Below are 25697 nucleotides of genomic sequence, written 5' to 3' on the forward strand. Positions count from 1 at the left end.
TGAATGGCCGACAATTTTTCCACACTATTAGCAAAAAGCCACCACCAAATAGCAAGCAGGAACAGCAGCAACACCAACCATTACACAGGCATGGCGGTGTTAAGTACAAAAGGAAAAGGGCTTAAGTTGTACACTAACTATACCGACCATTATTCACTCTATATTTATATGAACCATTTTCCCTACGAAGCAACCAGATGGGTACTCAACCAAACTATGCAAAAGGAAGGATGAAGCAAGTGGTTATCAAAACTCGACCAACATAATTCTAGAAGGAGCTTTACAGAAAAGCTATTTTTAGTTAGTTAGTTAGTTAGTTAGTTAGTTAGTTAGTTAGTTAGTTAGTTAGTTAGTTAGTTACTTAGTTAGTTACTTAGTTACATAGTTAGTTAGTTAGTTAGTTAGTTAGTTAGTTAGTTAGTTAGTTAGTTAGTTAGTTAGTTAGTTAGTTAGTTAGTTAGATAGTTAGTTAGTTAGTTAGTTACTTAGTTACTTAGTTACTTAGTTACTTAGTTACTTAGTTACTTAGTTACTTAGTTACTTAGTTACTTAGTTACTTAGTTACTTAGTTACTTAGTTACTTAGTTACTTAGTTACTTAGTTAGTTAGTTAGTTAGTTAGTTAGTTAGTTAGTTAGTTAGTTAGTTAGTTAATTAGTTAGTTAGTTAGTTAGTTAGTTAGTTAGTTAGTTAGTTAGTTAGTTAGTTAGTTAGTTAGTTAGTTACTTAGTTAGTTACTTAGTTAGTTACTTAGTTAGTTAGTTAGTTAGTTAGTTAGTTAGTTAGTTAGTTAGTTAGTTAGTTAGTTAGTTACTTAGTCAGTTACTTAGTTAGTTAGTTACTTAGTTAGTTAGTTACTCAGTTAGTTAGTTACTTAGTTAGTTAGTTAGTTACTTAGTTAGTTAGTTAGTTACTTTGTTAGTTACTTAGTCAGTTACTTAGTTAGTTAGTTAGTTAATTACTTAGTTAGTTAGTTACTTAGTTAGTTACTTAGTTAGTTACTTAGTTATTTAGTTACATAGTTAGTTAGTTAGTTAGTTAGTTAGTTAGTTAGTTAGTTAATAAGATTCTCACCCGAAGTTTCCTTCAACATATTTTAGAACAAAAGTTCCTTTTTTTATAACATGGAACTTACAAATTGAATCTGGACTCGTTACAAACATCATAATAGACTCCTATATACGCTTATCAAACACAGTTATCCCCTAAAACATGAACGTCTGCCAAAAATTTTTAACGCTAAACGCCTGCGTGAAAATTATGTACCATATAAAAAACCTATAATTAAAATATTTTTACAACCTTGAACTTGAGCCGAACAAATTCTAAAATAATAATAGTAATAAAAAATAAATAAATTTTTAAAAGATTTATTTCAATTTAATACATGTCTAGGTTACACCCAACACAAAAAAGGCAACAAATTATTTGAAAACTTCAAGTAAACATATTGTAACAAATTTTCTTAAAGCATCAGGTGCATGCAACAGGCAGTAGCCATGTAATTGCATCACTATGACATGATATGGTGTGTGACAACAACGAGCACTGGTAGCCTTTTTAATTTGTTACAAATATGTTTTAATACTTCAATATCAAGATAGAAATTACAAGAGTTTATTGTATGATCACTACCACTTCACTGGCAACAGCATGAATGACTAGACTAAGGAGGTTTTGTTGTCTCAGTCACCACCCATTGGCAAACAAAACTCAATTTGTTGTTTCTAATTTCATTTTCTAAGGACATACGGCAGGCGACAACATTTACATTTCAAAATGTTATGTCTCTTACAAATGACTAGTTTTAGTATGACTGTGGACAATTTGGGCTTGAATATTAGTTTGTCTGTCTATCTGTTTGTCTTGTCTAGGCATACGATCAAGTGGTTTTGTCTATATTTTATTTGTTGTTGCGGTATTGTTTTTATCGTGTCAAAACTCGGAAGGCGGTTTCATTTAAAATGTACTTAAAACAAATTTAATTTTTGTTTTGCTATCTGACCGGTTGCCAGTTTATTATACATTTGTATTTGTTAAAGTACCTGTCACTTAACGATCATCAGTGATTATGATGAGTTTTGTCGCCAATTCTTGTAATGACACTTAAAATCAAAACGACATTGTCTAAGAGTTTGGTAGGAGAAGGAGGTTTTTGAGAGTCGTTAATGTTTAACATATTAAAGTAAAAATATGATGTTATGTGAAGGAGAAGTTTGGTACATATCTAGTAGCATAAGTAGTCGGATGTAGACTCTAGATCCAACTAGATCTAGATCGCTCTAGATTCTAGACCGAAAGCTCTAGAGTTAAGCTCGTAAAAAACTAAATAGCTATCTAAAAAACTAACTAATTAATAACCAAACTAACAATCAAAATAACTAAATAACTAACCAACTAACTAAATAACTAACAAACTAATTAACATACTAGCAAACAAACTAACAAACAAACAAACTTACTAACTCACTAACTAACTAACTAACTAAGTAACTTACAAACTAACTAACTAACCAACTATCTAACTATCTAACTAACTAACTAATTAACTTACAAACTAACTAACTAATTAGCTAACTATCTAACTAACTAAGTAACTAACTAACTAACGAACTAACTAACTAACTAACTATCTATCTATCTATCTATCTATCTATCTATCTATCTATCTATCTATCTATCTATCTATCTATCTATCTATCTATCTATCTATCTATCTATCTATCTATCTTTCTACCTATCTATCTATCTATCTATCTATATATCTATCTATCTACCCATCTATCTATAAATCTATCTATCTATCTATTTAACTAACTAATTAATCTTAATGATACGATATCACGTATATATTGATCTATCGGTTAGAAATTTGAATTCTTCAATTCTTGTTCTAATTAACCCTTAACACATCCATAGATAATAATTTTGAATCATGAATTCTGGAACCCTGGGATTTGAGAAATTAAATTATTATTTTATTTTATAACTTTAAAACACGTTAAAAGATACTTTTTATAAAGACTTCCCAGGATGAAACCCTTTAAAATTTTTACGACATTTTTCCCTTTAATTCAAAAGAAAACCTATAAAAATCTTTAATTACTACAAGTTTCTATTGTCATTATGAACAAGCAGTAAAACAACATAATTTTTCTCATTCACGGTCACCTCAAAAACATTTTTACTCCTTTCTTAACAGAAGTGTCATTTGGTTTGTAACCTTTTTGTGTAAAATGTGGCAATAAAATTAAGGAAAAAAATCCATATATCCTTTAACATTAGCTAAATAGTTAAACTAAGGATAGCAACAACAATAAATATATCCTTTAGTTACAATAACATTTATAGTTGTTGTATGAGTTTAAACTGGCGCCACCACAAACTGTGTTGTCCAAGAATGTCCTTAAAATTTAGTACAGTTTATTGTCGTTGTTATTGTTGTTGTTGTTGCTATTAGTTAGAGTGTAATGTAATGTAAGATCTTATAATGTGGTATGTTGGTTGTAAGTGATCGTATTTTGTAACCCAGTTTGTTGTTTTTTTTCTCTTATTTTCTTTGATTTTTCTTATCTCATTATTTCCATTGTTTCATCACTGTGTGCTGCTGCTGCTTTAGCTACTGTTGGTTGGCAATTACTTTTTTCCAAAATTTCTTATCTCCTTTAGCGGATCTTATTGTCACCGATCTTTTTGGTATATTTTTTACTCTTTAGTTTTTTTTTTGGAGGTTCCAATTTTTGTTAGTTTGCTTTTACAAAAGACATGTGTTTGGTTTGTAATTTGTGTTTTTTGCTTCCTACACGATAAGCATAAATTGTTTGAGGTTTCTTCTGTCTGTCTTTCTTATTTTTATTTACGATTGAAAAATTTGTCGTAATCTTTTTTTCTTGAAAATCTTGTAGTAATTTGTTTAACAGCTTCCGTTTTTATTTCTTTGCTTGTTTATTTAACTAATACTTTTTTCTAGGTTTTTTTATTTTAATTTTTATACATAAAAGGGTTTTTCTTAATACATTGTAGTAAATTTATACAATTACTTTTGTTTAATTGTGGTTTCTTTACTTAAACAATCTATTTTTTTTGTTCATGTTTAAATGCTGGTTAAATTATTTCTGTTTTTTTAATGTCGCAATTTGTATTTTTTCCTCTATCTATATAAGCAGATGTTTAGATATTGTTAATATAGATTATTTGCCCTCGTGTTTTATCTTGGAAATGGAAAATAATAGATTTGTAGAGCAATTAAATAGACTCAAAGACCGCTTTCAGTTGTGGATCATAAAACTGTACGAATCGTTTTCCTATTGCCCAAAATTGCCTTTACAATATATATGTCCTAATCTCTTTCTACAACTTTTGAAAACTTGATTGTAGGAACACAGTATACCATAGTCTTTGTTAGATTCTAAGATGAGCAAGCTCTGTCTGTCCATCTGTCTGTTGAAAGCAGGTTAAGATTTTCGAAAAATATTTTCTTCAGAAAATATTTATTTAGTATTGAAAATTGGTAAAATCCGTCCTCAAAAAGTTACCCTTTGAAACACTGCGTAATTACTCATAATTATGGTTATTATGGAGTAATTGTGATGAAATTTATCAGAGTACAAGATTTGTCAGAGCATGACCAACATCGGGCCGTATTTAACCCTAGACCCCATATAAAGTCCTCTTAAACAACCCTTCATAACTGGCTTAAAAACAGCACAATAGCAAAAATTAAAGATTTAAAAAGGAACAAAGTTTATAAGTATCGATTTATAACAAAGACCGACAATGTTTTAACCCAGAGTCCATAGGAGTATAAAGCTTTGTACTCAATACGAATCTGGTCTAGGAATTTGAATACCGCATCAAGTTTTCGAGATATAGTTAGTTCAATCTGTTTACTTTAAAATAAAACCTTAATATCTGTGATATCTGCTATTTTGTGGCTTAATGCAGAATAACCATAAAACATGTTAAAAAAAAAAACAAAATCTCTGTAACAAAAACTAACAATGTTTTAACCCAGAGCCCAAAGTATTATAAAGGTTTGTGCTCAATCCGAATATGATCTAGGAGTTTGAACTATGCATCAAGTTTTCGAGATATTTCGAGACATTTTGACCATATTTGAGACATTTAAGACAGCTTCAATATATCTTTGTTAGTCCAATCTATTTACTTTAAAATAAAGCTTTAACTTCTGTTATATTTTCTATCATCTTCTAGATATCTTAACCAAAAGTTTAAACCTGGACTACAAAGTCCAGACCTAGACTACAAATTATTTTAAACACTTCACTTTAGTGTGCCTTTTGTAAGCAAGAACCCAGACAGTTGTTACATCATTGATCACAAGTAATCTAGAGATTAAGCAAGAACCCAGACAGTTGTTACTTCATTGATCACAAGTAATCTAGAGATTAAAAGCCCTAAATCGGCACAGTGTAAAAAAAAGTTGTTTGTGCAAGAAATTTTTTAACAAAGCTCTTTCTCGATCGGGAGCTTAAGCAAAAAGTTACATTGCTTTCTTTTTAAAATCGATGAAATATTTTAAATGTTTCTCTAAAGAACTTCAGTTGCTTAAAAGTGGTCCTTATTTAATTGAAACAATTAGGAATGAAAAGTTTTGTTTCAAACATACTGGTTTTTTATTGTTATTTAAACTTTAAAAAGTCTACTAGAGCCTTTATAAGCGTCTGTTTCTGGAAATGTCGTACATTGTACGAATCGTTCGTTGTTTCGCACCACGAAATTCTTTCGTAATATATACAAAATTGTACGAAATATTTTAGTATAATGCAAAATATTCTTGAAAAAATTAATTTACATAAATTGAAAAAAGGGAATTTTGAATAAATATGATAAAATTTACGAAATATTAATTTATTCAAACATTTTTGTCCATTTTAAAATAAATTTTCTAGTTTTAGTTCAAAATTATTCTCCACACGAATTTTTAATTTTTTTCTAAAATTTTATATATAATAAATTATGTTTAATTTCGCTAAAATTTAAGAAAAAAATATTACGAAAGGTTTTCGTACTTTCGTAAAAGTTTTATTAAATAATATTTCGTATTGTACACGAAATTTTTGTAAATATGTATTACGAACATAGAAGTTACGAAATTTTTTTCGTAAAGTTGAGCATGGATTATTTTCAGTGTACGAGTGATGTCCTTTTTATTTAATTCCAAATTCACTACATCTGAAAGTTATTAGGAAGTGAAATTGTAGTATTATAGAATACAAAATAAAAACGTATACCTTTAATTTAAAATTAGATTTGTTTCGCTTTTTTGGAAGGTAATAATCAACACTTCCACAGAAGGTAAAAAAACACTTAGTGCTTCTTTCGAAGTGGTGATAGATGTTATTATTTTTTTTTTTTTTTTTGTTGAAGTACTTCCTTTTATTTTTGCTGGAAAACGAAATTAAAGTGTTTGATTTTCGAATGCTTAGCAATGGAACAGCAATGTTCAGAGATTAAATAACTCGTGTTTTTGAGAAAAATGCTTATTCAAGGACCAGAGTCGTTACAAGCTCTCCCTGTGCTTGTTAAAGTAAGGCAAGTGTTCACATAAAGCACTTCTCTTTTCAACATAACCTTAAAACTTTATTGTTATTTTAATAATAAAATCTTATTTGTATTTCTATAATTTATTAAAGGAATTAAATGTGTAAATATTTAAAAATTTAATTAATGACAATTTTGATTAAATATATAATTGACCTTCAGCTTTTATATTAATTTAATTTTTTTTATAATTGACGTCAATGAATAAACATAATGAATTTTACTTCCTAAACCTTCCAAAATTTCTAAAAAAAATTTTTTCTATACAAAAATATTTTAAAATTTTTTTTCATTCAAATAAACATAATAGTTAAGTACATATTTTGAAATTATTTAAAAAAATATTGTAGTAAACAAACTGTTTCTAACTGAAAATAAATTTCAAATAAGTATTTTTTTTAACACTGCATATTTTTACACATTTTTTGGAATAAATTAAATATATTTGATTGAAAAAATTTCCATAAATTTGAGTTGTTTGAAAACAAATTTTTGTGTTTTTTTTTTTTGTTAACTGTGACTGACGTTAGTTGAAAATGTATGAAAATGATCACCTTGTTTAACAATAATAATAAACGTTTTTGAATTTCATGAATATTTTGTAATATAAAACGAGGATTTTGTATAAAGAAATAATAGATAAATATAGCACCTGCCCAAAAAAAAAAAATAAGAACCTAAGAGTCAGCTAGCAGCCGCCAATTGTATTGAATTTTTTTAAGGACTCATAAAGAGGAAACAACAAAAATTTATCATCTAAAAACAGATGCTGTTTAGTTGTTTGTAATATTTTACAATTACCCAGAGAGAGATAACGCCAAAAAAAGATCTTAAAATATAAGAATTAAATAAAATTCATAACAAAATACATTCTGTGTGTATATTTTTATGGAACAGGACAAAGTAGAAGAAGAAAAAAATCCTAATTACTTTTCAACCACAACTCAAATATGTTGCTAGAATATTCTTTAAATAAATGTTGAAAAAACTAGCACTTTTCAATTAGAAAGCAAAGCTCTAAAAGTGATAATAACAGGGAGGAGTTAATCTAAAAAAGAAGAGAGAAAAAGAGTGAGAAAAATCATTAAAAACAAGCGTTAACAATAACACTTAACAATGAACACACTAAATGATAAAAATGGGTTTTTTTCTGTAGGAGGTGTAAGGGAATGTATGCTTTAAAAATGGAGTTTGCTTTAAAACAAATCACAAGAACATACACTCGTTTTCATTCTCGCTCTATCTCTTTTTCACACGTGCTTTCAAACACACAAGCATTCACTCATTCACTCCTTCTCACTCTCTCTCTCTAACCACAAAAAACAGTTCAATGAATGAACCAATCATAAGATCGTGAGAACAATTTTACTAAAAACAGGTATTTCAAAACTGGTTTTAACACTAAGAGAGTTCAGAGAGTTAAAATGAGTATATTATGCTCATTTGAGTGGGAGAGATTTGTTTAACTACTAGTTAACTAAACACTGCTTAAATAAAAGATCAGTAGTTTTTGTACCGTTGAGTGGTTAAGATCGTTAAGAGTGTAAAAAGTAGGAAAAAAAGAAGATTTATGTTAAAAACCTTAAAAAAAGTGTTAAAAGAATTTTGCTACTAATTAGTATTATTAATAAAAAAAACTAGTTTTACTACAAAAAAATAAACATTAACCGAACAAATTATTTACAAAAACAACTGAAAGTGTGTGGTGTTAATTAATAAAACAATTAAAAAAATATTTATTAATAAATTTTATTTCACAAAAAAAAGGAATTTTTTTATTAAAATATAAAAACAAAATGTTTAATGTACAAGAATTAATGGAATATCGTATGCAGCAACAAATTGCTCAAGAAATTTATCGTCAACAAATTATGCAACGTATACCAGGTGGGTTTAAGAAAAAAAAACAAAAACAATTTTAAATAAAAATATTTTTGAAAAAAACTTTTTATTGCCGTCGGCTTTTTTTCAATGAAAATGTTACAATTTTTATTTCTCAAAATATTTCAAAATTAAATTTGAAATTTAAATAGAATTTTTAACTAAAATACAAAATTTTATAAATTTTTTTTAAATATTAAAAAAAAATTAAAAAATTTCAAATATAATTAAATTTTGAAAATCCTTTAAACGCTAAACTATAAATATGCTTTTTAATTAAAAAAAATAATTTTTCTAAAAAGCTTTTTTCATTCAAGCTCAAAAATTTTTTTCCACTAAAGCTTTAAAAAGCCTTATTCCACTAAAGCTTTAAAAAGCTTTTTTCCACTAAAGCTTTAAAAAGCTTTTTACACAAAAGCTTTAAAAACCTTCTTTACACTAAAGCTTTAGAAAACGTTTTTTCTTCTTAAGTTTTAAAAAGCTTTTTTCTCTAAAGCTTTGATAAGCTTTATTCTCTAAATTCTCCAAAAAGCTTTTCTTTCAAAATTACTATTAAAAATACATTTTTTTACAAAAAAGTTAATAAAAAACTTAATTTTAAAAAAGTTTTTTTTTTCTCCAAAAAGCTTTTTTCTGAAAGTACTTTAAAACTTTTTCTTTAAAAAATTGTTTTTCTAAAAAAGCTAAATAAAGAAAAAGCTAATTTGTAATAAAAAAGCATAATAAAAGCTGTTCATTAAAATAGCTTGTTAAAATCTATTCATTAAAAAGCTATAATAAAAGATTTTCATAAAAAGCTAAATAAAAGATTTTCATTAGAAAGCTAAATAAAAGCTTTTCATTAAAAAGAAAAATAAAAGCTTTTCATTATAAAGCTAAATAAAAGCTTTTCATTAAAAAAAACTAAATAACAACTTTTCATTAAAAAGGTAATAAAAGCTTTTCATTATAAAGCTAAATAACAGCTTTTCATCAAAAAGCTAAATAAAAACTTTTTATGCAAAAATCCCAACAAAAGCTTTTTGGGTTTTTACATCTTTTTTAGTCTTTTTTAATTTATATTATTTTCCCCCCTTTTTAGATCCCTTTCCCCAAATGTTGCCCTTGGGCATGCCAGCACACCATATGATGGTGCCAGCTCCTCGTCCCACACTGCCCGGCAATGTTGAAGCCAAATTGGAAAATAATGATTTATGGCAGCAATTTCATAAGATCGGCACTGAAATGATTATCACCAAAAGTGGAAGGTAAGTTTGTTAAACAAAACAAAAAAAAAACATTTCGTTGTCCTAAACAAATATTTGCTATCAGCTCTTAGAAAGGGCAAGTGATGTGGGGCGCCAGTTATAAATTTTCTGTCATTTCTCAAAAAAAAACTGTCATTAAACATTTACTTTGTTAAAATGTTTAAGGAAAAGAGGACCCAAAATAAATAGTTCGAGTATTTAGATAGGATCAAGAGAGAGAGGGTGAGCAAATAACAAAAAGGCGCCTTTGATAAGTGGCACAAATATTTAACAGGATAGGGAATAAGTAAATAAAACTAGGATGTATGGGAATGAAATGTTGACGAAATTTCTATAAAAAAAGATTAAAGCTTTTTCCTTATTAAACGCTAAAGCTTTAAAAAACCTTAAGAAATACTTAGAAAAGCTTTTGGTTTGTTTTACTCTTTATAAAGCTCCTTCAAGAAACAACAAGGAATTAAGTATTGAAACAAACTTTCAATAAACAAAGATTGATTAAAGAAGCTTTAAAGCTCTAGTCTTCTTAGACAATACACAAAAAGTAATTACCTTTTTTACTCCCTTTAAACTTCACAAACTTTTTAAGAAACCAGTATTGGGTTTTGTAAAGCTTTAAAAGGAGTGGTAACGTAGTTTATTATTAACTTTAATAAAACTATAAAAACTGTTAAGGCTTTTAAGAACGAACTTTCTTATTATATTTCCTTCAAGCTTTAAAGCTTCTGTAACCATGACCAAAACAAACCGCTTAATTTAATCATTTAAATATTTTTTACTTTTTTTTTGAAAAATCTATTAAATTCTTTGTTCTTTAAATTTATGATAATAATATTTGGAATTATTTATCTCAAAACTCTGGTTAACATTGAAAATTATTACCAAACAAAATAAAAAACTTCTAACACTTTAAAAAAATGTTCAATTTAAAAGGAATTTTGAAGTAAATAATAAAATTAACATTAAAAAATGTTTACCGCTGGCGCCAGTTAAATCATAAAAACAGCATTAGGTCGGTCGGTCGATCGGTCGGTCATTTCATTACCGAAGAGAGAGAGAGACCATCATAGTCTACAGCAGACAATAACAGTCAGCAGACACTTGTTGCATTGTTTTTAACAAGTGTTGACAATAACTAACAAAACATTTTTAGTTTATTGTTTTAGAATTTCTATATTTTCGAACAAAAACAAAAATAACAACAAACATATAGAAAACGACAACGTCACAACCAAAATTTATGATTATTGACAAATATAAAGCAGACAAAGAAAGAAAAAGGGTCTCACCCATCAAATCATCCAATAACTACTACCAACTACCTGAGATTTCACACTTTTTTTTAGGTTTTATAATGATAAGTTTAACTTGTTGTTGTTGTTTTTGTTTTTATTTTAAATAAAATCTAAAAACAATATAATAAAGGCGGCGGCATCTCTTAATAATTCATTAAGTTCATTGTTTTCTTTCAATTTAGTAGACAGGTTTTAGGTAGCCGTTACAAGTTGGTATCCTATAACTTGTAAAAATCTTTTTTTCTGTTATTTATTAAATATTTGAAAATTAACATAATTATGTTTTAAGATTTTTATGTAAATTTTGTTGTTGTCTAGAGTGTTTGCTTATGTTTTTGTTTTTTTTTCGGTCCATCCGTTCAGCAGACCTGTCATTTGTTTTGAGACATTTTAAGGGAGCTGTTGCCGCTGCTCATTAAGTTCTCATTATAATATTCATAAGAAATATACAAATGATTAATATAATTTAAAATAAATTAAAAAATATTGTGTGGACAAAAGTTACGTTTAAAGGGGAAAAAACAAAAGTAAAACGACATAACAATAGTTATTTAATAAAATTTTAAGAATTTTTCAAAAAAAAAGTTTATTGAAATTGAAACAAGAAGTTTGAACGTGAACAGTAATCTATTAAGAGTTTTCTATACAATTTTTTAGTTTTTCTTAATGTCTTGATATAAATGTCATGTATTTATCATGACAAGAAAACTTAAGAAAACTTTTAATTTAACAAAAAATGTCAAGAAATATGTCTTGACATAAAATAAATCAAAGCTGGTTGGTTTGTTAAAAGCTTTTATTTTCGTTTTTTTTTTAAGCCTAACACAAGTTTTAGCAATCTATAGATATTGGCTTAGTTAAAGCAACTTTCAGCAAGCTTTAAGCATTTAATTAATAAAGCTTTAAAGCTTTTTTCTTTTATAAATTATGCACACAGCTTGAGAGAAACTTTATAAAAAGCCAAAAACAAACTTTAATTTTGTAAAGGTTAAGGTTAAAGTTTTTGTAAGAAAACTTTAAAAATCCTGACATAAAAACTTTTCTGTAATAAGAAAAAAAAAACTTTTAAACTTTTATTAAAGCTTTTATGTCTTGACATAAAACCAAACTCAATATAAAGCTTTTGTTAACTAAAAATCTTATGTCAACTGTCTTACTTAATGAAAATTACAAAACACTTGCTGAAATCTCAAAATTGTTAGAAAAAAAAAAACAAAAACTTTAAGCTTTAATCAAAAGCTGCGACAAATTTGCCAAACACACGTGCTGCTGGGCTTAACAATTTATTCAAAAATTATTCATATTATAACACTTCTGTTTTTGTTTATTAAATATTTCTCTGTTTACTTTCTAAAGGCAAAAAAAAACTCCTAACAAAACTAGCAATTAATTTGACACTTATTATCTCTCTCATTCTTAAATTGCTAATCTTGTTTTGTAAAGTTTGTTTGCTTTTTTTTCTAAATTTAAATTCTGATAATTAATCATTATGGGGAGTTGTGAAATTTATTGTTAATTTTGTTTTTTTGTTTTCTTGTGGCTTAAAGATATTGACCTTTTTTTGTGATTTTATTTGTTTGTGCCTTAATTTAAATTGTGTAAATGGCGCCAATCGGTTTATGATCGCCTGCTGTTATAATGATCACTGTCTTCGTTCGTTTTTTTGTTTTTCAGTTTATATTCTTTAGGTTCACTATGACGTTTGATAATTATATATAAACATGTGTACCGGAGAGGTTTCAGTTGAAACACTTGTTAGGCTGGAGTTTATTTAGATTTTAGGTTTTGTTGTTTATCATATCTAAACCACAAATCAACTAAAGTTTACACCCATTTGTTTAGAGAATATATAATTTTCATTTCATTTAGATTTATTTTTCAACAATGATTTATGATGTTTAAAATCTAACGTTTTTTCTTATTTTTTTCTTTTTTAGACGTATGTTTCCTTCTATGCGTGTCTCGGTTAAGGGTTTGGAAGAAGAATCCCAATATTGTGTTCTATTGGAAATGGTTCCCATTGGTGATTGTCGTTATAAGTTTTCGGGCTCCCAATGGGTGCCAGCCGGAGGAGCTGAACCTCAATCGCCTCAAAGAATGTTTTTACATCCCGATAGTCCTTCAACCGGTTCACATTGGCAATCTCAAACTATATTATTCAATAAAGTCAAATTGACTAACAATACCATGGATAATAGTGGTCATGTAAGTATCTCTCTCACTCTCACTCTCTTTTATCTTCTTACTCTTAAACCAAAATATTAATTTTCTTTTCATTTCTTTCATTATTTTCTTTTAGATCGTTTTGGCCAGCATGCATAAGTATCAGCCTCGTTTGCATATAATTAAGACATCCGATTTGTCTCAATTACCCTGGGCTCCTCAGCAAAATTATGTATTTCCTGAAACCGAATTCATAGCTGTGACCGCCTATCAGGTTAGTACTTAGTCCCTTTTAACAAATAAACGTCTATACAACAAAAATACCACTTGAAATGTCTAGACTATAGTCTTTATATGAAGATGAACCCTAACAGTTCCAAAAACCACCGGGGGTCCACATATGTAGGCCTTAAACTTGTTACTTTTTTTTTTTTGTTAAACATACTTTGAAAGAAAAAAAAAACAATATTTAAATAAAAATTTCACGCCTCTAGACAAACGACACGAAGATGACACTTAAAAATGTCGCGACACATTTACTTAAAGGCGCGTCAAGACGACATACGCTTTACACCAAAAAACATTAGAATTTGCTAATTACTGACGTCAATTTTGACACTTTCAAGTGGTTTAGAAATAAATATGACTTCATATTACTTTCACTTAAGAAAACACAACAAAAACAAATGAGAAAGAAAAAAAACATATTATTAATACATGTTGTTATCTTTTTTGTTTTATTTTTAGAATGATCGTATAACAAAATTGAAAATTGACAATAATCCCTTTGCTAAAGGTTTTCGTGAGACTGGTCAATCAAAATGTAAAAGAAAAATGATGTCTTCATCATCCTCCTCCACCTCTTCGTCGTCAAGTCAGCATGAGGAAAGTGATGATTGTTTGTCGAAATCTGAAGATGATCGTTCAAGTGTTTCCAGTTTTGATTCACCACCGCAACAGAAACGTTTGAGATCTTTAGAATCTTCAGATGAGGAAAGTTCTCCTCAATCATTACGCTATGAACAGTATTTGTTGGCTCAACATAAGCAACAACAACAACAGCAGCTACAAGCTCAATATATGAATTCTCCCACTTCGTCGTTTTATCATCCTCATCAACAGCAATTGGCTTCTTCGCAATTTATGCAGCAACATTTACAATCTTTAATCATGGATCCTTTAAGATATACCCTACCTTCTCATGCTTTACAAATGCCAGCTAACTCAGCCGTTTCTTCTACATATCATCCTTCCTCAAATCACCAAGAAACTAAATCTTTAGCCTCTTCTTCAGCACCTTCTCCCACACCCTCCAGCTCATCTTCTGCATCATCTTCATCATCCTCTTCAGTTGAAACTTCGTCAGCACCAGCACAGCCTGCTTCTCAAAAGAGAAATAATTTTAGTATTTCCGCTATATTGGCTTATTAAGATCATTGAAAAAGAGACGAAGAGCGAGCGCGAGAGAGAAAGATCAGAAGATCGTTAAATCAAGATTTATGTTAATTTTAATTGTGATGATTTATGTATGCTGTGCATCGTTATTTTGATTTATATTTTTAAGTTATGATTTATAATTGTTAAAGAAAGAAATTGTTAAATTATTTTTATTGTACATTTAAGTTTAGTAAGTAAGTCAAACATTGTAAATTAGTTTGTAAGTTTAACTTTTGGAAATGTTTATAATAAAAAATCATTAAGAAATAACAATAATCTGTAAAAGCTGTTTTACTGATTTTTATGCTTTAAAATCACTACAAAGTGACACTGGGAGTAACGGTAAAGGTTATCGGCTTATAGATTTAAAAGCCAGGAAGCAAAGAATATAAATAATAATGCCAGAAGTTGATGGTTAAATCAAGCAATTTCTGAAGATGTAATAATCTTTTCTTCGATCTGAAATTCTTTGGGATAAGTTTATAGATCATTCGTGGACGAATCATTTTGTTATTCGAAAAAATAAGGCAGTACTTCCAATTGGATATTCAATATCCTCAAACGATTATTACCCTTATATACCCAAGATTAAGCAGAAATCTGAAGCGTCAGAAGCTAAATAAGATTGTTTAGATCTATTATTGATTAACCCCCGTATTCATAAAGATATTAACCGCTTAGTTTAGGTTTATTACGCACATTTGCCAAACAACAAGAGAACATGTTTTTATACCCTTCACCTTCGTAAGAAGGGTATATATAAGTTTGTCATTCCGTTTGTAATTTCTATAATATAATTTTTCGACCCTATAAAGTATATATATACTCTGGATCCTTATAGATAGCGGAGTCGATTAAGCCATGTCCGTCTGTCTGTTGAAATCAATTTTCTGAAGACTCCAAATATCTTCGAGATCCAAATCTTCAATAATTCTGTCAGACATGCTTTCAAGAAGTTCCCTATTGAAAATCAGCAAAATCGGTCCATAAATAACTGAGATATGGGTAGAAATCTGAGACTACCTCTGAAAATTTCCTCAACAAATTATAAATAAAAGCAATATGGTTTATATAGCTGTAACTAATGATTGTCAACATTGGATGAGTAAGACCTGAATTGTTTCGAATCGAAGATCCAATTGTCGTGAATGGAGACTCAAAGAAGTTCTAATTTCTGTAAGATTCTAGTTGTTCGACAAAAAGTCAAGGCATCCGAAAAAGGCAGCAATTTCTATGTACGTCTAACCACCTGGTTGGCTTAGTTCACCTTTTGACACGGATGTACTCTTTATAAACGAGTGTGAAGACAATCGTCACTTTAGTGTTTCCTTTGTAAGCGAGAGAGTGTCAACTTGAAATGCAAACAGAAGTCAAACATTGATTGACTTCCTGGCAGGAAAAGTATATGTTAAAATAGAAAGTTATCTGTCTACTCGATGACTAGGGGTAACACTAAATGGAGGATAGTTACGAACTGTCCGACCTAACTGCTGGGTCAAGGCATCTGAAAAAGACAGTGATTTCCATTTACGCCTGACCACCAGGTCGGCTCTATTTCGTATTTCGTCACGGATGTACTCTTTGTAAACGAGTATGAACACAATCGTCACATTAGTGTCCCCTTTTTTAGCGAGAGGGTGGACACTTGAAAAACAAACTTAACTCTTTTTAATATATGTAATGATATTTGACTTCCTGGCAGGACAAGTACATGTTAAAATAGAAAGTTGTCTGGATACTCGATGGCTAGGGGTAATCCAAAATGTTAGATAGTTACGAACTTTCCGACCAAACTGCTGGGTCAAGGCATCCGAAGACAGTGATTTTCATTTAGGCCTGACCACCAGGTCGGCTCTATTTCGTCACGGACGTACTCTTTTTATACGAGTGTGAAGATAAATCGTCACTTTAGTGTTTCTTTTGTAAGAGAGAGAGAGAGACAGTGGACACTTGAAAAACAAACTTAACTCTTTGCAATGAAGATTGTTTTTCTGGTAGGACAAGTACAAATGCCGGCCTACCTATGCTCTACAAGTGGTAGCAACTCACATCGTTGCCGCTACATATCATCATTCCTCATAAAGACACTAAATCCATTTGGAAGAAGAAACCAGAGCCATTTCTTTAATTTTTCCTAAATCTATTTGCAAGATTAGGTTTCATTAGCACACCATTTCTTTCCATTACTTTATTAGCACCCGATATTTTAACGTTTAATGGGTGAAAAATCTTTAAGAATTAACTCTGTGAAGTAAGATATCAGCATTGAATATATGTATTTACATAAAGGTCTGGCAATGGACAATATATTCTTCAATTGTGTGCGTGGGGTACACGCATCAACCTTCCGTTAACTATTGCGCTTTCCTAGTCTGACGATTTTTTAATATTTGGGAGACCGTAAATGTAACCGATAGTATCTATCAAATTTATTAAACAATCGGAATAATTAGATATAGAATTGTATTTTTTCGATAATCTTCTTACTTTCAACCGCACTTCAATCACGAAGAACTTCACTATTTTAGTTGAGAAATTCTGATCGATTTCAACATGTATATCATAAGTACTACCTTTTTCCGTAAATCCTTTTCTTCTAATAACACAGGCTGATAAAATTTTAATAATGTCCAAACACTGAAACGAGATACTACGTTTCTAAAGGATTGATTGTGCTCTTTTTGAGACGTTATAACAGCTCCAAGACAACTTTGTTTGTAAAATGTTGTATGTCATCTGAGAGTCCAGTTCTATAGGTTTCATACAAACATTATCATAATCTCCACCAATCTTACTTATAGTACTGTTGGAATGGAACTAGAGGAAGTTATGCCTTTAAGTATTTCTGCAGAATAACTTAAATCAGTCAGTAACAAACATCCCAATGGATTCTGAAGAAAATCTTCCATAATCTTCATACATAAAGCCAGATTTCTATCATAAGATTTCGACGGCTGAAATTGCACTCAAGTAATCTGTTGATCTTTTATATAGAAGTTTTTGAGTTCTAACCGAAATTTTACTGAAAACATTTGTGTACTCTTTTTCTTTAGTGTGACTTATTGTACTTTATTGATCTAGTTCTCTATTGATCCTTCTTAAAAAAAACTTCCGTGATTGTAAACTGATCGATAGTCTCCTATGAATATTTGTATCATATTCTTGAAAACTTCCTTATAGAAAAGACATTGGTAATAATTCCTAAAGATTTCTACAATGTTGTCTAAAAATTAGAATTACAGATCTAATAATAGATAAACAAAATGTATGATATTGAGAAACTGATCATGATATTTGAAAGCTATAAATAACAACTTGTCAAATTAAAACTAAAAAGTTTTAAATAACAAATTTTTATTAATTCCAACAAAAGGAAGACGTTGGTGAAACTCAATTAAAAAAATAATTCAATCAAATATTTTATTTTCAATATTTACACAATTTTTTTCTTTAATTTGCTTAATATCCGTTGATCATTAAAATTTAAACTTTATTAATATTTAATTAAATTAGTATACAGTTAACACTAAAACACCAAAAATTACGTTTTCTTTAAAGCATTGCAATATTGACTTCAAACATTCAAATCCTACACATTTCCCTTTCCCTTATGCTAATCATTGATGGTTTTTGAACTTTTCAAAAGAAGTATTTTTAATTAAAATTTTTTTGTTTAGCTTAAAATGAAAAAGAAAACAAACGCATCATATCTGAAATGGTCAATTGATGGCGCCAGAAATTCCACGCTCAATGCCACGGTTTTTAAAAGCTGACTGACCAAACGTCAGCACAACGGACAGAAGCGATTGAACGAACGACCGCACACAGTGGACACTAAAGCGTAAGATTTTTTGACACACACACACACACTCACACTGTTTTATCAAAAGTAAAAGGTAGCAGTAACAGTAGTGCTGTTGTTGGTGGAATTAGTGGAATTAGACTGCAACAGTGTTTTAAGATTAAAGTCAAGTGGGGAATTTTTGAGTGTAACTTTTGGTCGTTGTACTGGAGTTGCTGTGGAAAATGAAGCCACCAGTCGCTTGTAGTGAAAAAGTGTTGTGGCAGCTAATGTTTGTACATGTTATTTCACCACCTTGATTTACGGCTTTTTGGTTGAATGAATCAATGGATTTTATTGGAGTAATAGGGGTTGCCAAGTATATAGTAGTTTTGTTGAGTATCATTACATTTAATTACTCTATTGATCTGTTCAGGTTGATCGTTAAAATGGAACTTTTGCGATCGCCAAATGATCGCGATTTCCCTGCAAAAATTTATATCGTTTTAATGATGAGACTGATTTAATGTCAATTTGTTTGAAATTTTAAATGAAGGAAACTTGGATGGATGCTAAATAGAAATCAGTTGAATAATTACCAATATCTAAGGATTTTGAATCAACTCTTCTGATATTACTTGAACTAGTCGGTCTTCTTTCCATCCTTTATCTACCTTCAAACTAACTAACTAGCTAAGGATTTTGAATCAACTCTTCTGATACTTGAACTAGTCGGTCTTCTTACCATCCCTTTTCTACCTTCCGTATCGTTTTATTCCCTTTCGCTTTCTAATGTAAGAGATTTAATCGTAATTTTATTGTTAAGGTAATCGAGCGGTCGCCAAGATCGCCTATATCTAGAGAAAAAATAGAGAATCACAATCTAAAGTTCTATGAATAAATTCATTTCGTATGAAATACGTTTGTAAAATTCTCACATTTTTGAAAGATATGATCATTAGCTGATCTTGTAAATTTGCTGTCAATAGTCTTAAGAGTTTCTCTTCTACAACAAAAAGCTGGAAAATAATTACGATCGCTATAAAGTATCTGCGGTTTTAAAAAATCAGTTCTATAAATGAAAATTTTCAAACTCCTATTAATTTGGCAAAAAAAAACTGATCATAATTTTCATAGCGATCTTATGAATTCTTAACATTTGACTTAAGAGAAACTGTAACTGATGAATTGCCAAATAAGTAGCCGTATTTAAATGAACAATTTTAGACTAAAATAAAATTTTGTAGATCAGTGATCACAATAAAGTTGTTCAAACTTCTAATTAATGTCAACTTGATTCATTTGTAATGGATCTTTTGCTTTATGATTAAACTAAAGAAAGACTATAACGGTTTCAAAACTTAAAATCTGGCGATTCTTCTATCGCTCAAATCAGACGCACTGATCTACAAAGAGATTTTGTAGATTAGTGATCCTTAATATGGTTTAAAAACTAGATCAAAACCAATAAAATCTTTAATTATTTCAATATTTCTGAGATCAAGAGAGCTTGAAAATCTACAATCAAAATTAAACCTGGCAACTACTATGCAGACTGCCAACGTAGAACTCTATAATGGAACATTTAAAGCAACGAAAAATAAATCTAAAAAAACCAGAACGCAACGAAACGAATCATCTCAACGAAATGCGTTGTTATCACTTAAAAAGCGACAAATCTGTCTCCCCCATAACCAGCACATCACCTTAAATAACACATGCACACAACGTCTACTGACTACTTCAATAATTTTTTTCCAATTTCAAAATGTTCGTTTCTCTCTCTCTCATTTTTCTGCTGATGTGTGCTAAAGAAAAACTATATACAAATTCTTTTTCAGGTTTATTTGTATTTGTTTAAAAGCCACGGTTGATGTGGTTGTGGCAATCATCCGAAATACGCTCTTAACGTGGTCGGCAAACTAAAAACAATCTTAAAAGCCGTCAAACTGCTGTTCATAATGGATGTCTTATCACCAGAAATTGTTTTAACTACTGGACTTTGTTAAGAGCAGTTAAAAGCTAAAATACCGCACATTCTGCTTAAATCTATCGTTCGCTCTCTTAATGCTGCTTATTTCGATGTCTTACCCCCCTTTTTTTTGACCATCACTTTGTTTGTCAAAAGGTGTTTTAAGCCAAAGAATATATTAAACAGTAAAAGAAAACAAAACAATATTTCAATAAAAAAAAAACAAAAAAATAAAGAGTCACCATCACCTTAGCTAAACGACACACGATCATCATCACGATCACTATACAGCAATATGTTTGACAAATGTTTATGATTGCCATTCATAGTAGTTTTTCAACTCTATAAAAATTCTGCGCAAATGGCATAGTTTTGTTATGTATATAGGAGTTATAATGCAAAGGGTCTATGAAAAAAGATGTGGTTTTTTATATAAAGGAAATGTAGCACAACATTTTCTAAATCATAAAATTTCTATGTGTTCTTTAGAAAGTAAATTTAAACTTATGATTCTTAAACAACTTTCATTCTATCTGTCTCTGTCTCGATTTTTTACAATATCGAGAGATCTCGAATTCTGAGAACCTTTGACATGCCATCAGTAAGTCTCTTGTTTATTTTGTTGGCTTTATTCAGAGTCTATGCATTATGTGATGATTCCATACCCCGATCTTGTAAGAATTCATACAGTTCTCCAAACGTGAACGCTTTATCTGAAACTCCATTTGTATCTGATATCTGGGGATCTCTGTAATTCCCAACCTAAGTCCCATTGACCAATAAGCATTACGCCATTCTTACTTAAAACCTTGCAACGAATAGTCGATAGTATGCTTAAAAGCCAAACAAAGACCTTAAATTTAAGCAACATGCTTACGTAAAGGGACGATCAGTGGAAATCGTTTTAAACGAAGCGCTCCACTACATAGGAGAATTCTTCGATAACAAACTGTATACATTGGCGGTATGCATTGACATCAATAACGTGCACACTGATACTCTTATCCAATACCTAGACCAGTTTTATGTTGACCCGATGCTTCGTAACTTGATCAACTACAGGCTAAGGAATAGATGGATAAGCTGCGAGATGTACGAAAAGGTATTTCGCGGTATATCAAATGGTGACATTTGTCACCATAACCCTGGGTAACCATGATTAATAGCTTCCTAAGAACCCTAACTGATAAAGGACATAGACATGCAAACGATGTCGTAATACTTTTAAAAGGAAAATATCCAAATTACTTTCGTAGAAGAGCAGAGATGGCTCCGAATACGGCCTGGAAACCGCTGTAAACGAAGTTGTTCTCTTCATAGGTAAATTTTTCGATAGCAAAACTGTATACACATCGAAGGCGCTTTTAATAACGTATACACTGATACTCTTATCCAATCCATAGACCAGTTTCCTGTTTACCGGGTATTCCGTAACTTGATCAACTACATGCCAAGGAATAGATGGATAAGCTGCAAGATGTACGATATAACTATTAGTAAAAAGGGGTGGCATTTTATCCGCTTTACCACGATTAATAGTTTCCAAAGAACCCTAACTAAAAACTGTCTCCTATGCAGACGATGTCATAATACTTTTAAAAGAAAAGGATCGAAATTACTTGTGTATAAGAGCTGATATGGCTCTGAATACGGCCTTGAGCTAGGCTCAACCGAGAGGCATCAATGTTAATCCGCGAAGTCTGTCTTCTTCCAGCACAACGGTGCTGGGCGATATGTACAAGAACTATAGGTATATGGGGTCTTAGCTCTGCTATGACAAATTGACTTCAATTATCTGGTGGACTACTTTGGACAACTACTATAGATAGTTCAGCTTTGCTCTGGAACGTTGGTAGATATTATGCTCATTGAAACATATATAAGATATATCTAAAAGCAGTTACATGAAACGTCAATGAACACTGGATACATTGGAACGCTATACAAAATCGTCAGACGTGCCTGATCGCATACCAGACGCAGAATATGTTGGAAACTTTGAAACGCTGATTTCAGATAGAATGTATTGGTTAAGCGAAACATAGAGCAAATACCCGTAGGATTCCGTAATTACACGGATGGCCCTAAATTGGTGGACAAATTACCGTTTAAGTAATCATAATAATATAATTGGTATTGGTGTCGGCCGGGACTGCCTTGCATAGATTGAAAAGAGATTTAACCAAAGAACCACAAAATCTGTTACTACGGGTGGCTAGTAGCCCGCAGGCACTATGTCCTGGCTGGTCAGTTCGTTGAGGTTCCTTCGGGATCCACGGAAAGAGCGGAAAGAGTGAGTTGCGGTTAAAAGACTGATGTAGGGTAAAGTCAATATATCGGGATAAATTCGGTGCTGTTGCCGAAACAACAGATACCCCACAAAGGAGTGACTGTCGTATGTTTTTCTCTTATGAATGTGTCGGATAAATGAGAGGTGTGCTGAGTTGTCTAATGATGGATGAAAGGTATAAACGATACCATTAAATTTTCCTTTCTTGTCCAGATATGTTCAGAGTATACTCTGTGAGTAAGAACAAAGTCTCGGCTTATTTGATGGATTCCTATTTGAATCTACCGTTTACGTTTCTAGATGCTGTTGCCAAATCAACAGAGACCATCCCAACTGCGTGGTTGTAAACGGAAGTGATGTTTTACATCTCAGATGTTAAGCAACGGGGCAGCAATGGTCAGAGATTAGGTAGTTCAAGTACTTGAGCAAAGTGCTTGTACATAGACCGGTATAGCCATGTATAAAAATTGCAACCTGCGTAAAAGATTTACTTTTTACTCACCCAGTGGATGAAAAAGAACATCGTGAAATAAGGCCGTCAAGGTAGGTGTTCACGTTAAGCACTCCGACATTCATCCAGTCCACTCGGGAGTAATCGCTAACGAAAGGACAAACCATTCGACGCAACAAAAACTGAATAAAAATTATGGGTAAGATATTCTCATAAGCACTCTTGGAATAATGAAATGGTGGGTAGAGCCAGAAAGATCCATCCTATGGGGTTATCCTTGTGAGAGCAAAACAAGAAATCTCCTCAAAATGAGCAAGTCTGAAGTTAGAATAATAGAACGCATTCTGTGTGAGTGGACACACAAGATTACGAGTACATATATGCAAAAATGGTCGTGCTGATGATTTACGCGAATGTAGAGGACAGTGAAACTCCAGGGCTGTTTCTTTGACAGTGTCAGACATTCATCGAAATTGGAATAAACTATCCTTGAAGTTATTGTATTCCGGAAATGATATTCCTAACACTGATTGAAAGATTTTTAGAAATTATGTCGAGGAAACTGAGTTTTTAAACCTTGAAAACTAATACATTCAGTGAACAATTTTTTAATGAAAAGGAGCGCACAATAGGTCCGATAGTGGCCTAAGTGAATTTCTCCAAATTTGATGTAGTATACATCAATCAACTTAACCTAATAGCGGATATTACAAACAAAAATCACCTCTTCTCCCGTCACCCTTTCCGTCCAACTCATTCTCTATTTGAACGATCAAAACGTTTGTCGGTAAAATTTACAATGTCCGTGTACATATTATGTATGAAATCATATAAACATGTTAGAGAATTTATGGTGTTGTCTTATAACAAGTCTTATTTGCCACTGTTGATCTCTATGTATTTTTATTGTTTCTTTTCTGTTTTATACTATTTTTATGCATAAACTTTCATGATGATCATTACGAAAATGATCATTCATTAGGTGAATGCGATAATGATCACTAGAGTTACTGACGTTGAATCTAGTTGTTGGTGTTGGTTAGCTGGTTTAGCATAAAATATATCGATCGATCGATAGATCGTTCGCCGGCATAAAATAAAAAGAAAGGGCTAATTTAAAACATTTGGCGGTAGCTGTATAGTGTCTAATGAAATGTCAAAACCTCAAAAACATTTGCATATGAAAGCATTAATTTGAAATTTTTTTTATTAAAATTAATACGAATTTACAGCTTGTATTTCTTCTAAATATTAAATGATACAATAAAAAATATTATTAATATTTATGGTTAAAATTTGAAAATATTTAATTTTTATCGTGTTTTGTTTTGTTTTTAGTCGGCAAAGGTAAAAATTTATGCATTTTAGTATTGTTCTTTTTTTGTTGTTCTAATTTTATCTATAAAAACCACAAATAAACAAATTTTAATTTAAGGGGTTATTAAACTTGTAGTTTTTAAATTTTATAGTTTTTTTCAAAAAGCATGTACAAATTATAGCAAAACACAAGGATGTCATAACAGAAATTGTGGAATTTCGTTTTATGTATAACTGGTCAAATATTAATAAAATTTTTGTTTTTAATTTTTTCTGTGAAACAATTTTTGAAATTTATTTTATCCCCGTGCCACACACAGACACATTTTTCTTTAAAGCTTTCTCAAACACCGGACATGTCCGATCTCATACCGTCAACATAGATTGTGGGGAACTGTGAGATTTGTGATTAAGCGCAACATTAGAGCAAACAATTTCTGGAATTTTTTGTTACATAGAAGACTTTAAACTGAAGAAATTCTGAAATATTCGGAATCAGCTTACAGACGGGAAGTCCAAGCTAGCACGAAAAATATAAAGTTTTAACAGAAGTAAACATATTTTGCTACAGTCCCCCCCTGGGCATGTTTCCATGATGAGTGTCACATCATGGTCTATTGCAATCCCGGGGTAAAGAGGTGCGACCAGTACCTCTAGTCTGCCGGGACTTTAAACTGGTGTTTACAATTAAATCATTGGTTTGATTGAAAAGAGGTCTAATCAGAGCACCACATAATCTGGTACTACGGGTAGCCAGTAGCCCGCAGGACTATGTCCTGGCTGGTCATGTGGTTGAGGTTCCTTCGGAATCCATGTAGAGTCTGTGATTTAAACCCAAATCGCGGGAAGAGGATGCTTGGTTAAAAGACTGAGACATGGGGAAATATAATTTTCCAGATACATTTCTGTTATCGTTCCTAGATGCTGAAGCGGTAAGAATAGAGCATGGCTATGGATTAATAAAATATTGGATTTGCGCTAATAATACAAAGATTGAGTATACGAGGTGGAGTTTTGACGGATGGAGTTGGTGTAACGATATGATACGAACGTGGTGCAAGGTCGTCACTGCCCTTTCTTTAATTTATTTAGCGATTTTCCTACATGGTTGAGTGCATGCTAAACTTATCACAGTGGATCTTTGTGGCCACTAAAATATTGTCAATTAATATGATGTGTGTTTCAAACTACCATTTACGTCCTCTATCGAGGACGTAAACAACAGACCTATGTAGTGTGGTTGGACGACATTATGTCGGGGTAGTTCGAACTTGCTCATGACACCAGTCTTTCCCCAACGTGA

At 30.7% G+C, this 25697-nt stretch overlaps 1 protein-coding gene across 1 annotated transcript; it reads left to right on the forward strand.

Annotated features, from left to right (window-relative positions):
- The first annotated feature begins 8084 nt into the window (after positions 1–8084).
- LOC111681036 (T-box-containing protein TBX6L-like) lies at positions 8085–14853 on the forward strand. Its single transcript, XM_023442753.2, has 5 exons — positions 8085–8450; positions 9526–9691; positions 12921–13188; positions 13283–13420; positions 13894–14853. The coding sequence occupies exons 1-5, from the start codon at positions 8360–8362 to the stop codon at positions 14575–14577; spliced, it is 1347 nt and encodes a 448-aa protein (XP_023298521.2). The 5' UTR covers positions 8085–8359; the 3' UTR covers positions 14578–14853.
- The last annotated feature ends 10844 nt before the right edge of the window (positions 14854–25697 follow it).

The sequence above is a fragment of the Lucilia cuprina genome, chromosome 5 (genome assembly GCF_022045245.1).
Source record: "Lucilia cuprina isolate Lc7/37 chromosome 5, ASM2204524v1, whole genome shotgun sequence".
NCBI lineage: Eukaryota > Metazoa > Arthropoda > Insecta > Diptera > Calliphoridae > Lucilia > Lucilia cuprina.

Excerpts from the sequence above, each read along its gene's own strand:
- LOC111681036 (XM_023442753.2), top strand. The coding sequence starts at position 8,360 with ATGTTTAATGTACAAGAATTAATGGAATATCGTATGCAGCAACAAATT. Across the intron at positions 9,692-12,920 it reads ATTATCACCAAAAGTGGAAG|ACGTATGTTTCCTTCTATGC; the intron begins GTAAGTTTGTTA and ends TTTCTTTTTTAG. Across the intron at positions 13,421-13,893 it reads TAGCTGTGACCGCCTATCAG|AATGATCGTATAACAAAATT; the intron begins GTTAGTACTTAG and ends TTTTATTTTTAG.